Raw genomic sequence first — 13,566 nt, forward strand, 5'->3', positions numbered from 1 at the left:
AGTCAGTTTTAATAAGGCTTGTTTGATCACCTTTAGACTCGGGCACAAACACTTCAGTGGGAAAATCTTAAACTTAAACTTTAATGTTCAGGACAGAAGTCACGCTGAAAAGCACAACTTGAGTACAAAACAATATAATTAACAAATATAAACACACCTTTAAGAACAAGGGACATCCTCAGGAGATCAACAACAACCATAACATTTCAGATTTACATTTAGTAGCACGGCTGTATTTAAGAACGTCTTTGTGGGTCTTTTTCATGAACAAATGTGCAAGAATTTTAACAATAAGGTGACATAAATGCAGTCAAATGCTAAATCCCCAAAAATAACTAAAATCTTTTTAGTAAAACAGCCTAAAACCGAACATAGAAAACCTTAATTTGGTGTTGAGGTAACTACTTTGCCTGCACACTTAGTCAACAGATGAACACACTGGAACAAAGACATGGCCAATGAACACAAATGTGAGAACGACACATGTAAGGGCTTCAGGCAGGTGAGTCCAGGCTACACATGTCCTGTCTTATCCCTCTCCGCCTTTTTCTCTTGGTCCTCGTCAACCAGAGGGTACGGCTGCAGGTCCAGGGTCAGAATGCGGCTGAACATGCATTCATCAAACTGTGAAGGAGAGAGTACAGCAGTGACTCGTCGTCATGACGTACAAAAATTAAGAGATATTCTTCAACTTGCAACACAATTTAACAGTTTGTTACATCTGAGTAGACTCCCAGCAAAGCGTCAGACTTGGAGAAAAACTCCTCCTTCAGGGAGATGACAATGATCTGCATGTTCTCCCTGGACTCCTCCCTGAGGAAACTGGTCACCTGGATACAAATGAAACACACACACTAGGTACGCACAAATATAATCCATAAAAATAGGATAACAGGTTAAACACGCACTAATCTTATAGGTGGTATATCGATCACAAACTATGTAACTGGAATTTCAAAGAATGCTATTTGTGGAAGAAATCTTGGGGATTTAGTTGTAAATCAGTTTTCAATGATATACAACAGACAAAGCAGCACATTGGAGAGCACTGAATCAAATCATATTGGCATTTTTGCTTAATAAATTCAAATGAATTGCGTCATCAGTACGGTAGAGCTAAACTATAAGCCATTAATCGTACCTTGCCAATGTTAGTGTTGTCCAGGGCTGCATCCACCTCATCCAAGATGAAGAAGGGAGCAGGGCGAAAGCTGAGAGAAATGACACAAACACCAAAAAGCCCAGAAACTTCATGTCAGAGCCTCAACCATTAAAACTGATGCAAAGGATAATGGTAGCTAATATGGGACAAGTGCTTCAGGAGGAATGAAGTAGAAGTCAATAGAGGTAAAGAGGCTTTGATTTTATAGTTTGGTGTTAGGACAAAGGAAAATAAGAAAGAAGCAACGGTGATGGATGAGAGTCAGATAAGAGTTCTTCATGTAAAGTTGATGATTCACAAGACAAGGTCAACAGGCTCTCCAAACTACATAGCAGATACTTTACTAGTCTATTCATCAGTTTAAAAACTGCTCGTTACCTCCAGCTACCTGTTTTTCCCTCCAAAAAGAAATGATAGTTTCTGAAAGATATTTCATGGTGTGACAACAGCTGTGCTATAACTGCAAATCCTTTTTTATTTTTTCATAGCTGTGGGTGGTAAAGATCCAGCTGTCCAGCTTTATTAATGTTTACCAGACACAGATTTTTGAGGAATCAGATGGTTGTTTTTCAATCCGTCACTAAAGATGCTTTATAACTTTAGCCTACTCACTATCTGGTGCTATTACATTCATTACTTGTCATTTTTATTATCTTATTGTCACTAACCTCTACTTCTACACTCCGATGTATTGTAATCTAATGTAATATAGTCTTGTTTCAGGGTTTGAGTCCAGTGTTACCTGTGGATGGCAAACACCAGAGCCAGGGCAGCGATGGCCTTTTCTCCACCCGACAGATTGTCCATGGACATGAAGCGTTTTCCCGGCGCCACGCAGTTGTAGTTGATGCCACCGAGGTACGGCTCATCTGGATTCTCTGCACTCAGAATGGCCTGGAGCACATATACTAGTCTATTTTGATTTCATTTACTGATGCTTGTCATTTAAGACACTCTTTCTTGTCTGAAGCACCTTCTGCAATGCTCAGTGCCAAAGATAATTATGTATAGTTTACATTGTTAATGAGGGAACGACAGTGGGTCAGTTAAATTAATATATACTGTATACCTACCAAAGTTAGCATGCTAACCAGCTAGCCCTGGCCCACACCGGTCCAATTTGTTTTGAGTATGAATTCAACAGGATGCCAATTCTTACATATTGCACCTTTAAGTCTGTACAGTTACAGTAAGTAATGTTTATGCTCAGATTATTTTTTACAAATATTTCTGTGGATGAGTGAAATATAATGACTCAAATGCAGATAAACACAATAAACAAAGAAACAATTGTGTTTGTGTTTCTGTGGTTGAGGTTTTGTCGCTTCACCTGGGCGCTGCTGTTCCTGCATATTCTTTTATAGATCTGATCGATTATGACCGACACATGTTCAAAGCACTGGCTGAAGAGGTTGAAGCGTTGGGATTTGACTTGCTCGAACTCCTGACTGCATTTTCTGGCCGCTCTGGTGCTGGCATCAAATGCTGCAGAAGGGACAGGAAGCAAAGTTGAATCAGCAGTTCACGTAGTCACAGTTATAAGAACTCAATTGTATTGCAACATTCAGCAGAAGTCCCACGTGGGAATGAAATGCTGAAGAAAGAACCCTGACAGTTCAGAAAACGTTTACAAATATTGTTATTAAGACATTAAATATACAGCAGATCGATTTTACCTATGAAGAGTTTAATTTTGAAATTAAAAGCTGAGCTAAAAATACCTTGTGTCACTCCCTGTAACTTGTCTTTCACCTTCCTCATCTTCTCCAGAGCTTTGAGGTTGGGGGCAGTGGTGCGATGCAGCACTCCCTCTATGGCAGACAGTGACTCCTTCAGCTTCTCCAAGTAGGCCTCCAACTCTTCCTCTGCCTGCAGACTCTGCACTCACACAAATAAACATGTATATAAATAAACAGCACTAAGAGAAAATTAAGGCAATCATGAGGCTCGATGTCTCACCCTGAGCTCTGCCTCCAGGCTGGAGTAGTCAATGACTAGTCGTGCCTCTCTCTCGTAGATGTCCATGGTGGCTGAAGTGCTTTCAGATTCTGTGTCCAACTGCACAGACATGAATCAGCGGTCAGTCATTAGTGACGGACACCAAAAGTGCTTCAAGTCCTTTAATTTCTTTAGTTTCTCAAAAATTCAGGAGGGGTTCTCAGTTGTCATTACTCTAATGTGAGGGTTTCTGCAGCTTCTTTTCTTTTTTTATTTCTAAATATGCTAATTGAAGCTCAAATTAATATCTAGTACTTTCCAAAATTGTGCAGGACTGGTGTTGAAATGGCAATTCAGAAGGGACAAAGAACAATCTACTATCAAAATAGACATCTACACTTCTTTATGTCCTACCTGCACCTCACTGATTTCATCCAGGCTCCCTGACAGAAGAACGATGGGCAGACTCTGGATCTTACAGTCCAGCAGTAAGTTGTGTCTGGCCAAACGTTTCTGCTCCAAGGCCGTCTCTGCACTCATCACCTCCCGCTGAAGCTTCACCAACTGTCTGAAAGAAAGACAGTGAAAAAAGTGCTTGTTTAAAGTTGGACTTTCCTCATATTGCAGTGAAGTCAAGGTCCTCAAAATGTCAATACAGATCATCATTGAAAACAGTTTCTGTTTAACTAATGATTTTATTAATACTACAGATAAAAACAACCATAAAGCAGAAAACAATAACACCTTAGTTTTAGTTTGTATCCGGTAAGAGACCTTTGAATCTATTTAGCAGTGAGATTTAATATTTTTAATTATGGCGCTGACGTTACCATTTTGTTTATATCTGGATCACAGGTATATCTTTAAAAGTTTACAAAAAATCATAGGCAGTAGGACACACGCTCAGTTTTTACAGGAGAAACTACATCAGTAACTAGTAGCAGTATTGGTAGTATAAATAATACAAAAGCACAGTAGCAGTGCCAATTGCAATGGAGTATTAGTAGTAAAGTTACTTGTTTATTTCTTGGACGGTCTGTGTTTTCTGGTCCAGCTCAGCTTTGGCAGTGACCACCTGGCTCTTCTTAGACAGCAGCTGGTTCTGCTGTTCCTGCAGTTTGTTCTGACCCACCTCCACAGCCACCAGCAGCTTCTCCTCATCCTGAGAGTGAATATAAAGATCAGGCCAAAAATAGGCTGCGATCGCTGAAAGGTTTTGTTTTACATAAGCCACAGTGTGTCTAGAAATGGCTCTAAATAAAGACTTATTCTGAAATCTCATTTGGAAGAAATTAGTATTCCAGGGGAAGGTGGGTAAAAAACATTTGCCCTGTTCTTCTAAACTAAACCTGTGATTCTGGACACATTTCAGCCACATTACAGGAGGCAGTTTGATGGTAGTAGACTGTATCAGCATCAGAGAGTTAATTTTTGAGTACCCTCCTGTGCTCAGCCATGGTCCTCTCCTCCTTGTCGATGGTTTCCTCCATTTTATGGAGCTTCTTCTTCTGCTGCTCCAGTTGGTTTTGTTCATACTCCAGCTGTGCAGACAGTTGAGTGCACCGACTCTCAAACTCCAGCCTGAAAGGACCAACGTGTCACTGAGAACTTGAAAACAAATACCATCATAGTACAAACAAACAAACAAAAATCATATGACAATACATACACACGACGTAAACGTTACACGAAAAATAAAAGTCTTTCAATATAAGCAGTAAATGTACCATTTGTCAAATTTTTTTTTTATTCATGTTCGGCCTAAAAATTGTTAACCTAATACTTTAGCAACCCTCTGATTGTATCAAAAAAGCCACTTAAAATAATTTCTCATGTTTCTAGGTGGTCTAAAATCACTCATGTTTATTACTTAACTGTAATATATTCATTACACATTTGGCTGATGAATTTTAGCACGTGACTGAAGATGTTGGTGTGTGATTGCTGTACCGCTTCTTGTCGAGCTCTGTTTGCTGTTTCAGATGCTCCTGCTCATACTCTCTGATGCTGTCCACACCAATCTCAGCACAGAAGTCAGAAAACACCAAGTCCTCCATCTAAATATACAGAGCATATACGTACATTGTTAAGAACATGTAACCAGCCAATAGACAGTGGCTGATTTTTCAATTAAGTCTGTCCACTAGTGGCTTTATCAGGTGACAGTCTAATATATTATTTAGCATGCATAGTTTGGCTTTTTTGAACTCGCTGGCCACTCTGTTGTATGCCAAGGGTTCTGGCCCAAAACCCCTGTACATGAAGTGATTTAAGACTGAGAATAATGAAGATACACCAACCAGGTTTTATTCCTTTCAGTTAAGGCAATTAACTGCAACAGTAATTAGAGGTCGGCAAAGGCTGAAAATATGAATTCGCTGGAATGTCAACAGCATGAGGGTCAACACTGTAGTCAAAGCCACGTGCTGAAACTGGTTGAGGACGGAGTACAGACAGCAGTACCTGGTGGATCTGTTCTCTTATCTTCCTCATCTCTGCATCCTTTGCCTCCACACTCTCCTGTTGCATCTGGATCTGAGACTCCAGGTTTGCTGATTCACTCTCCATACGAGAAATGTCCTAAGAATAATAAGCAGGACATGGCCCATGGCATTGTGACAACGACACAGTGTATCTCTGTATGTGTAATATGTATGGATTCAAATAACAGTGTCGAAGAACACAGCCTCAATCTGTGACCCTACCGCTTGGCATTTAAGGATGTTTTTCTTCCGAAGGTTTTCCAGCTCAGTTTTGGAGTATTTGAGGCGAGTCTTTGCACCCTGAGCCTGAGCAATGATCTGCTTCAGGTCTGACTCCTTCCGCTTCAGTCTCATCAAATCCTGTCACCGGACCACAACATAGAGTTCAAGTTAATTTAGAATAAATTATTCAATCTTAAATAATAATTTCAGAACAGTTGTGTCTCATCCTTGACAGAATGATTCAGTAATACATATACAGTACGTAGATGATAAGGGCAACCAAAGACTTTGGTTGAGACAGTTCACATTCTATGATCTTCCAAAATATTTGGCGTTTTCTGCGTTGACTCACTCGCAGCTCTGCTGACAGCTGGTCCTTGCGTTCCTTCAGCTTCATCATGGTCTTCTGGTCCCAGCATTGAGCTTTGGTCTGCAGTCCACTGGAGCCTCCAGAGATCTCACCGCATTTTGCAAACATCGTCCCATCCAGAGATACTGTCTACAGAAAAGACATCCTATTACATGTCAGTAATCAAGTTCAGGGCTGAAGGTAGTAGTACTAAATGGGCCTGTTAGGTCCACAAGACTTTTAGTGTTGACTTTTTTAGGTAACATTCTTACTTGGATTTTTAAGCCCAAACATGCAAATTTATTTGAGTTAGCACGGGCAGAAAGTGTTTTAGTAAATGGTTGAAACGATGAACATTGACTACTGAGTTTTATTGAAGCATCTACTATATTTGGATTCAATACCTTAAGGGGACATTTTTAAAGAGACAGATGGAGCCACACTAACAGTACTAATCAACTTTGTCATAAACAGACAAATAATTGATATGCAGCTTGAGTGAACCAAAAAAATATCTTGTGCTTTTGTGGATTTAACTGACCCTAATTGCAAAATTGCAAAAATTGCAAAAAGTTTACCTTATGGCGCTGTTGCCCATCAAAGGCCAAGCTCCTTGCTTCTTTGATGGTTTCACACACTAAGGCATTGCCACAGACAAACTGCACAACTTTCTTAAGCTGGTTGGCACCTGTGGAAGCGTTAATCAGGACAACATCGACCACCATCTTGGCACCAGGCACCTCCCTCAGTCGCTCACTCAGAGGACTCACCTAGGCACACAGTAGTCATGGTTATCCATGACACAACTTTATCTGCTGTTCTTGGCTTATATTAGTTGCAACTCACTTCCAAGTAGTCGATGGGCAGGAAGGTCTCACGTACAGCTCGCTCCTCCTTCATGAAAGCAATACAGTCGCGGGCCACTTTCTCTGAGGCCACTACAATGGCATTGATGTAGCGGCTAAACACCTTCGTGACAGCAAGTTGGTACTTTTTATGGATGGGGCTGCATAAGTCAGACAGACGACCATACTGGGACAGGAAAAAATAAATATTTGAGAAGACAAACAAAGAAAACTATTAATTCCAACAGATCAAGTGAAAAGCTTCCAAAAAGCTTTCAAGTGATAAGTTTTTACCTTTAAAAAAACAAACAAAATACATTTCTCTCTCAAGATGCAGCCAGACGAGCTCTAAATGATGAATGACCAAGTACTAAAGTGGATATAGATACAATATATTTTAATGATGCTTGAAGTAAAAAATTGCTTTTGATTTGTAGAGATTAAATGTGGAGGTTTATTATCATCTTCAAGAAAACTAAACTTAGCATGAAGGGTGTTTGCTCTTAAGAAGTTGAATGATATTACTCTCAGGACTTTGCACCATGGACGCTCTCCAGGGTGCTGATCCTGCTGCTGGAAGCAGGTATCGCCTTACTATTTACCTTGTCTGATCACTGACTTCCCCTATCAGAGTTGGGTAGTTGCAGATTATATGTGATCAGGATTGCAAAACATGGTATAAAGTGCAATATTTTTAATGTCTGACTTTGAAGTAAAAGGTAAAACCAAACTCCAAAGGTAAACCAAATGTATTCAGATTAGATTACTTTTACAAAAACTTCCATTTGTACTTAGTAAGTAAAACTATTAAAAAAGTAATAGTAATCTGATTCCTGGTAGCTGAGTCTTGAGTTTGCCCTTGAGTGCCTTTACCTGAGATTTATTTGTTATTTTCAGTGCCGTAGATTGACGGTCACCATGTGAGACTAGTTAGATACTGTAGCTTTGTTGGCTGACATGTTTTTTGTTATAAATCCTGAACATGTCTTCTGCCTCTCACTGCATTCTAACAGTGATCCCTTCTAATGTCTCTCACCACACTTTCAGGGTAGAGTCTGCGGAGCTTCTCTAGAAGCTCTTTGCGCTGCAGCTGCCATCTGCTTTCCTGGCTGTCTAGACGGGCGTTCCCCAGCTCCTCCAGCACCTGGCCCAGCTCCTGGTTCACCTCCTCGGTACGCTGGCGGCCCCGCTCTAGCTCTGCACTCAGACTCTCCTCCTGCTGACGGCACTTTTCAAGGCTTGAGCTGGAATGTACAGTAACTCTATAAAGTATGCTAAGCTTCTTTATGTGATGTTACATCCTGATTTAAAAATATATAATTTGTCACTGATAAATAACAGTTAATTCAACACCTCCCTGACAGCTGGGAACAGCTATTTCTCCTGGCTGGCATAACATTATACAGCCCTGTGGAGTACGGTGTGCCCATGGCATACCTGCAGGTCTTTGTGTACTGCTCCAGCTTCTCTGCCCTGCTTGTCAAATCTTCCAGCTGAGTCTGGTTGTTCCTGATGGCAGCCTACAAAAGATATTGTTCCAAGAGCAGCAACTATGTGTAATAATATGTTATATTCTTATAATAACAATGTATCTAATGACAACTTTTATCTTGTTGTTTAGACCTCCGGTTGTTTTAGTTAACTTTTTTCACTCTCATAGCGCTTTTTTCGGCTTTGGCAAGAAACCTCTGTACACCACCTGGTAAGCACAAAAAGGTAGACGGACACAGTGAGTGTCTAGCTGGTGAACACAGTGAAGAGCCAGATCTTTGAGCCAGAGTTGGTTGTGATCAAAAACAAAGATTAAGGAGAGTAAATACTGGACTTAAATTCATCAGGTGACCAGGGACATGACTCCAAATCAGTCCTAATGTTGCTCTGTAACTCCTGAAAGCTGTTTGCTTACAAGTTCATTATATCATCCTCAAAGGTGATGATATGCCAGTGTTGTGGCCACAACTTGTTTCTACTGCCCCCAAATGGCAAAAGAAATTAGATATTGCAATATTAAGGAATTACCAACTACAAATTCAGTAGTGTGTCACTGACAGTACCTCCACTTCCTTTTTTTTGCGCTGGTCAAAAGCCATCTTCTCATAGTCTGCTTTCACCTCCCAGTGCAGCTTCTCTGCCTGCTGGCTGAAGGCGGCACCCTGCTTTCGAGCCAGCTCCTTCAGCTCTTTATATCGCTCTAGCTGTAGCAGAAACACAAGCAAAAATACACAGACGGTGTTATGATGATGCCCCTTTCTGGTCACTATAAAAGTGAATCTTAATGTATATTAACTTGCAAACTTGAATTAAATGCAATATATTAACTGGATATTTAAGAGTTTATGTAGTTTGAGTTACCTCAAAACCTCCAAAATAAATTAGGACTGGATAATCTGAAATTATGGTCAAAATTAAGTGATGTATCATTGCAACTCTGCCAAAGAGCTTGCCTCGCCTTTCCATTAAATGTGTTTGTGGCAGATCTAAAGCAGCCATTTTACTCACAGTTTTAATGTTTTGCATACAGATGACAGACTGACTCCTGCTTTTTGACAAGAAAAATACCACAAACATAATTAATAATTATTAATCAATTATTTTCTCAGTTAATTGATAAGTCGTTTGGACTAAAACAAGTTCAAACATTTTTTTTTTAAAATGTCGAGTAGGTTTTTCCGAAACCCAAGATGATGTCGTCAAATGTCTTGTTTTATCTACAACTCATTGTTGTGACTTTACCGTCATAGAGGAGTGAAGAAACCAGAAAATATTCACATTTGAGTACCTGGAATCAGAAGACATTGACTTTAATAGTTGACAACTAATCGATTAATCATTACATATTTAACTGTGGACAATGTTTATGTGTTGAGCATTGTATATCCCCACATACAGTCAACTGAAACACAGTCAACTGAAACACACTCACCTGATCCTCATCGAGCTCGATGTCTCTCTCCCTGGAGGCTCCCTTCTCCTGTACCTGCTTCTCATAGTTCCTCCATGTTCTCTCTAGCTCAGTGATTTCTTGCCGATTCTCTGCCAGCTCCTGCTCTTTAATCACCATCAGCCTCTGACTCTTCCTCAGGGCATCACGGAGCTCCTGAGCCTTCTTCATGTGATGGGAGGTGTTTACCTTGGCCTTGATGTACTGGGACCGGCACTGGGAATGGATTTGCTCCTGGGTGCTGAGTGACATAGTGAGAGGAGATTAATTCTAGTTAAAGTTTATGTTGTATGCCAATTCCATTACAGCTAAATAGATCCTATCATCTGGCTTGAAATTTAAATATCCCTACAGGGAGAAACTAAATAGCTGGCGAGGGACAAATTAAATACTTATTTACTGCTCCATTAGCTATACTTGAGTGTTTTTTTTAATATACTGGTTAATACTTGTTCAATATATTTTTTCACAGTTATAATTTTCAAATCATGCTCATAGTTTATTCCCAGAGGTGAAAAGCAAATTCACTGCCCCTAAAAACTAAACACACACCGGATCTCCTTCTCTACATGCTGCTGCTCTCTGGTGAGGCGTCCATGTTCCTTTTTGTGGGTTTTAACCGTCTGCTCCGCTTTCACCAGTTTATTGTTCATGGCAGCTGCAGCCTGCTGTTTCTCCCTCAGGGTGTCGCTGAGGGCGTTGATGCCCTTCTCATTATGGTAGAGCTCAACCAGGCTCAGCTGCAGGCGGTTTTGGTCAAGGTCGTCCACAAGTGCCTGGTACTTCTGGGCCTGGTAAAGTGGGAGGTGTGAGGACCAGTCAACGGTGGACAAGAAAGTTCAAGAGCAAGTAAGGCAATTAAACTACGGTCTAGTTAATGCTTACGAGTCCATGATGCCATTACTGTTTGCATTCATACATCACTCATTCAGGAAATTCATAAACTTAATTTTGCATGTCTCTCCTATACCTACATAAACAGAGACAAAATGGGCTGCAAGCCAGAATACGGGCAGTATAAAGTGTAACAGTCAAAGCTCTGGATAAACTATGATTTTGTGGCCTGAGCCATATTTGGCTATATGAACATTGCAAGAACTTAATTTCCCCACAGTGTTAAATATACACTACATATGAGCATTACAGCTGTATGCTATATGTAGGAAATTAGTAGTTAAAGTGTCAGTATGCATCTACCAAAATGCTTGTAGTATATCTGTGGTCCCCTTCAGAGGAAGTTTTTTTTTGTAGGCATATGGTTATTAGAATGAGCTGGGTTAATCTACATTTTGCCAACATGTTAGGGTAAGTATAAAGTAAACAGACAGTATTAGGTTCAGTGGTAGGTTTGTATGGATAAAACAAATTAAATAAAATACCGGTGGCAATTAAGATCTCAAGAAGACCATTTAATTACTTTTAATGCCTAATATTTTTTAAATTAAATTCAAGACATGTTATATCCCCTGGAGTGTCAGAAGAGCTGTCGACACTTTTGCCTTAAGCCTTCATTCACGTACCTCTTGTAAAACTGGAAAGAAGTAATTCCTTGAGAAGTTCTGATGTTTGTGAAGGAACGATTGTCAGCCAGACACTTAATTTGTCTGTCTGGATGATTACGAATGTTTCTGGCAGGTTAAATAACTACCACTGTGTGGTGACTTTGGGGATTGGGATTACCTTCCTATATTTGTGTGACTTTACCTCTTCTTTTTCCTGGGACACCTGTTTCTTCTCAGCAGTAGCAGATTTCTTCTTGTTGAAGTGAAACTGAGTGTCCTCTTTGGCCTTCAGCAGGGCCTCCTTCTTCTTATCATACTCTTCAGCATACTCTTTCGACTGACAGATGATCTCAAACATCTTTGTCCTCTCCTTTGGAGCCTTCAAAGCTATGGACTCCACTGCCCCCTGGTGAGGAGAACAATAAGCAACAGATCTGTTTGTAAGGCATTAATACTACCAGCCATTGTAATGGCTCAACGATGCACTGCAGGACAATTTTTAAAGTCAGACCCTACATAACTATGTAACAGAAAAGTTATGCAAAGTAGAAATTGAATGTGTTTGGGATCGCACATGATTGATAGGACCCCACAGCAACTTCATCATGTATATGTGTTTTGCTGTCCTGAAATATCTACAATGTATTTGAATGTTTTAGTGTTTACAGCATAATTTCATGTCTATCTACACTAACTTTTATTTACACAGTCTTTACCTGAAAAACCAGACAGTTTCTGGCTTTGGTCACAATGCCAATCTTCTCCAGCTCCTCCAAATATTTGGCCAAAGTGACGTGTGAACCATTGACTTGATACACAGAGGAGTCACCTAAAAAACACAATGACAGACAGCAGCTAATAGCTCAAAACTTTAAGAAAAAAACATGTGGGCTTGTTTTTATTTGTAAGTACTAGGGGGTTTTATTTGTAAGTACTAGTTTTTCTTTCTCTGGGAATTGCAAAGGTCAGACAACTTATTCGCCTACCACAAACCACCACCTGTGTCATGCAGTTATTATGAATATATTATCATGATTAAGGTTATTAATGTCCCTAGTCAGCCATAACAACCACCACGGGAGGCCTAATGTGACAACTTTACCTCCCTTAGCTTGCCCTTACACATGTTTTGACTATAAACCTATAAAAAATATGTCCAGACAGAGAAAGTGAACCCCAGACTGACCTGAGACGCTCCGGCAGAAGACGGTCTCCTGTTCTTCATCGTCGCAATAGCGCATGCTGACGCGGGCGGTGTCGGACACCGGCCGGCCGATGTGTGCTCCGTGAACCAGGTCCCTGAGGTGCCCCACCCGGAGCGAGGCAGTCCGCTCCCCCATGGCAAAGCTCAGGGCGTCCATTACATTGGACTTGCCTGGTGTGAGTCAGTGTGGCACAGCAACGAATTTTAGCCTTTTTAAGTAAGCTGTTGTTAAAGCTAACCTAGCTAAATTCAAGGCCATCCATATTAAAGTTAGCATACATTAATTATGAACACATTCCCAGATACATGCTGAAATTTTTTTTAAACATAACAATGATGCTCTATTGTTGTAATATGATTTATATATAGTTCGTCTTCTTAGAAAGAGGGATATGCAAACAAAATCGACCTAGCAAAACTTTGAATGCTAGCTAGCCTAATAGTAATTCAACTAAATGACAACTTAAGCTAGCATTGGCAGCTAACGTTAGCTAGCTCGCTGGAGAGCTTGGAAAGTGTCCATAAAAAGTTAACTTACCAGAGCCATTTGTGCCAATTATGCAATTAAATCGCATGAAAGGACCGATAACCTGCTTCCCTCGCCATGACTTGAAGTTTTCTACCTCGATTTGTTTCAGATACCCCATTTTAATCGGTCTCGCTGCGGTGAGTCAAGATGCTAATTTGTTCTATGCAAATGAAGTGAACTAATCAGAGTGGGCAGGGCGACTAGAGGCGGGAAACACGGATGTAACGCGTTACATGACATAACTGTTGTAACATATTACTGACATATTATTAGTAACGCATTATATAACTCTGTTACGGCTAAAAGAAATATATTACTGTAACGTACTTTTGTAATATTTACACCCAACACTGGTCCTGACTATTTGACGAACTATGGTTTTGGGTTATGT

General features: G+C 40.3%; 1 protein-coding gene across 2 annotated transcripts; it reads right to left on the reverse strand.

The window, feature by feature from the left end:
- Positions 1 to 61: 61 nt before the first annotated feature.
- On the reverse strand, positions 62 to 13,411 carry smc1b (structural maintenance of chromosomes 1B). Of its 2 annotated transcripts, none has more exons than XM_084363340.1 (25): positions 13,185 to 13,411; positions 12,629 to 12,817; positions 12,159 to 12,271; positions 11,645 to 11,848; positions 10,493 to 10,731; positions 9,923 to 10,181; positions 9,054 to 9,194; positions 8,437 to 8,519; positions 8,036 to 8,243; positions 7,001 to 7,186; positions 6,733 to 6,924; positions 6,158 to 6,304; positions 5,806 to 5,943; positions 5,564 to 5,680; positions 5,051 to 5,157; positions 4,540 to 4,681; positions 4,117 to 4,262; positions 3,521 to 3,668; positions 3,122 to 3,220; positions 2,884 to 3,040; positions 2,493 to 2,647; positions 1,905 to 2,056; positions 1,142 to 1,211; positions 720 to 830; positions 62 to 624 (listed from the first exon to the last, which is right to left on the reverse strand). In XM_084363340.1, the coding sequence occupies exons 1-25, from the start codon at positions 13,291 to 13,293 to the stop codon at positions 514 to 516; spliced, it is 3,723 nt and encodes a 1,240-aa protein (XP_084219466.1). In that variant the 5' UTR covers positions 13,294 to 13,411; the 3' UTR covers positions 62 to 513. The 2 variants fall into 2 exon arrangements, with proteins under 2 accessions (XP_084219466.1, XP_084219465.1); XM_084363339.1 differs by having other exon boundaries at positions 3,515 to 3,668; positions 13,185 to 13,410.
- Between the last annotated feature and the right edge of the window lie 155 nt (positions 13,412 to 13,566).

This window comes from Pagrus pagrus (assembly GCF_965226575.1).
Source record: "Pagrus pagrus genome assembly, chromosome: 10".
Lineage (NCBI taxonomy): Eukaryota > Metazoa > Chordata > Actinopteri > Spariformes > Sparidae > Pagrus > Pagrus pagrus.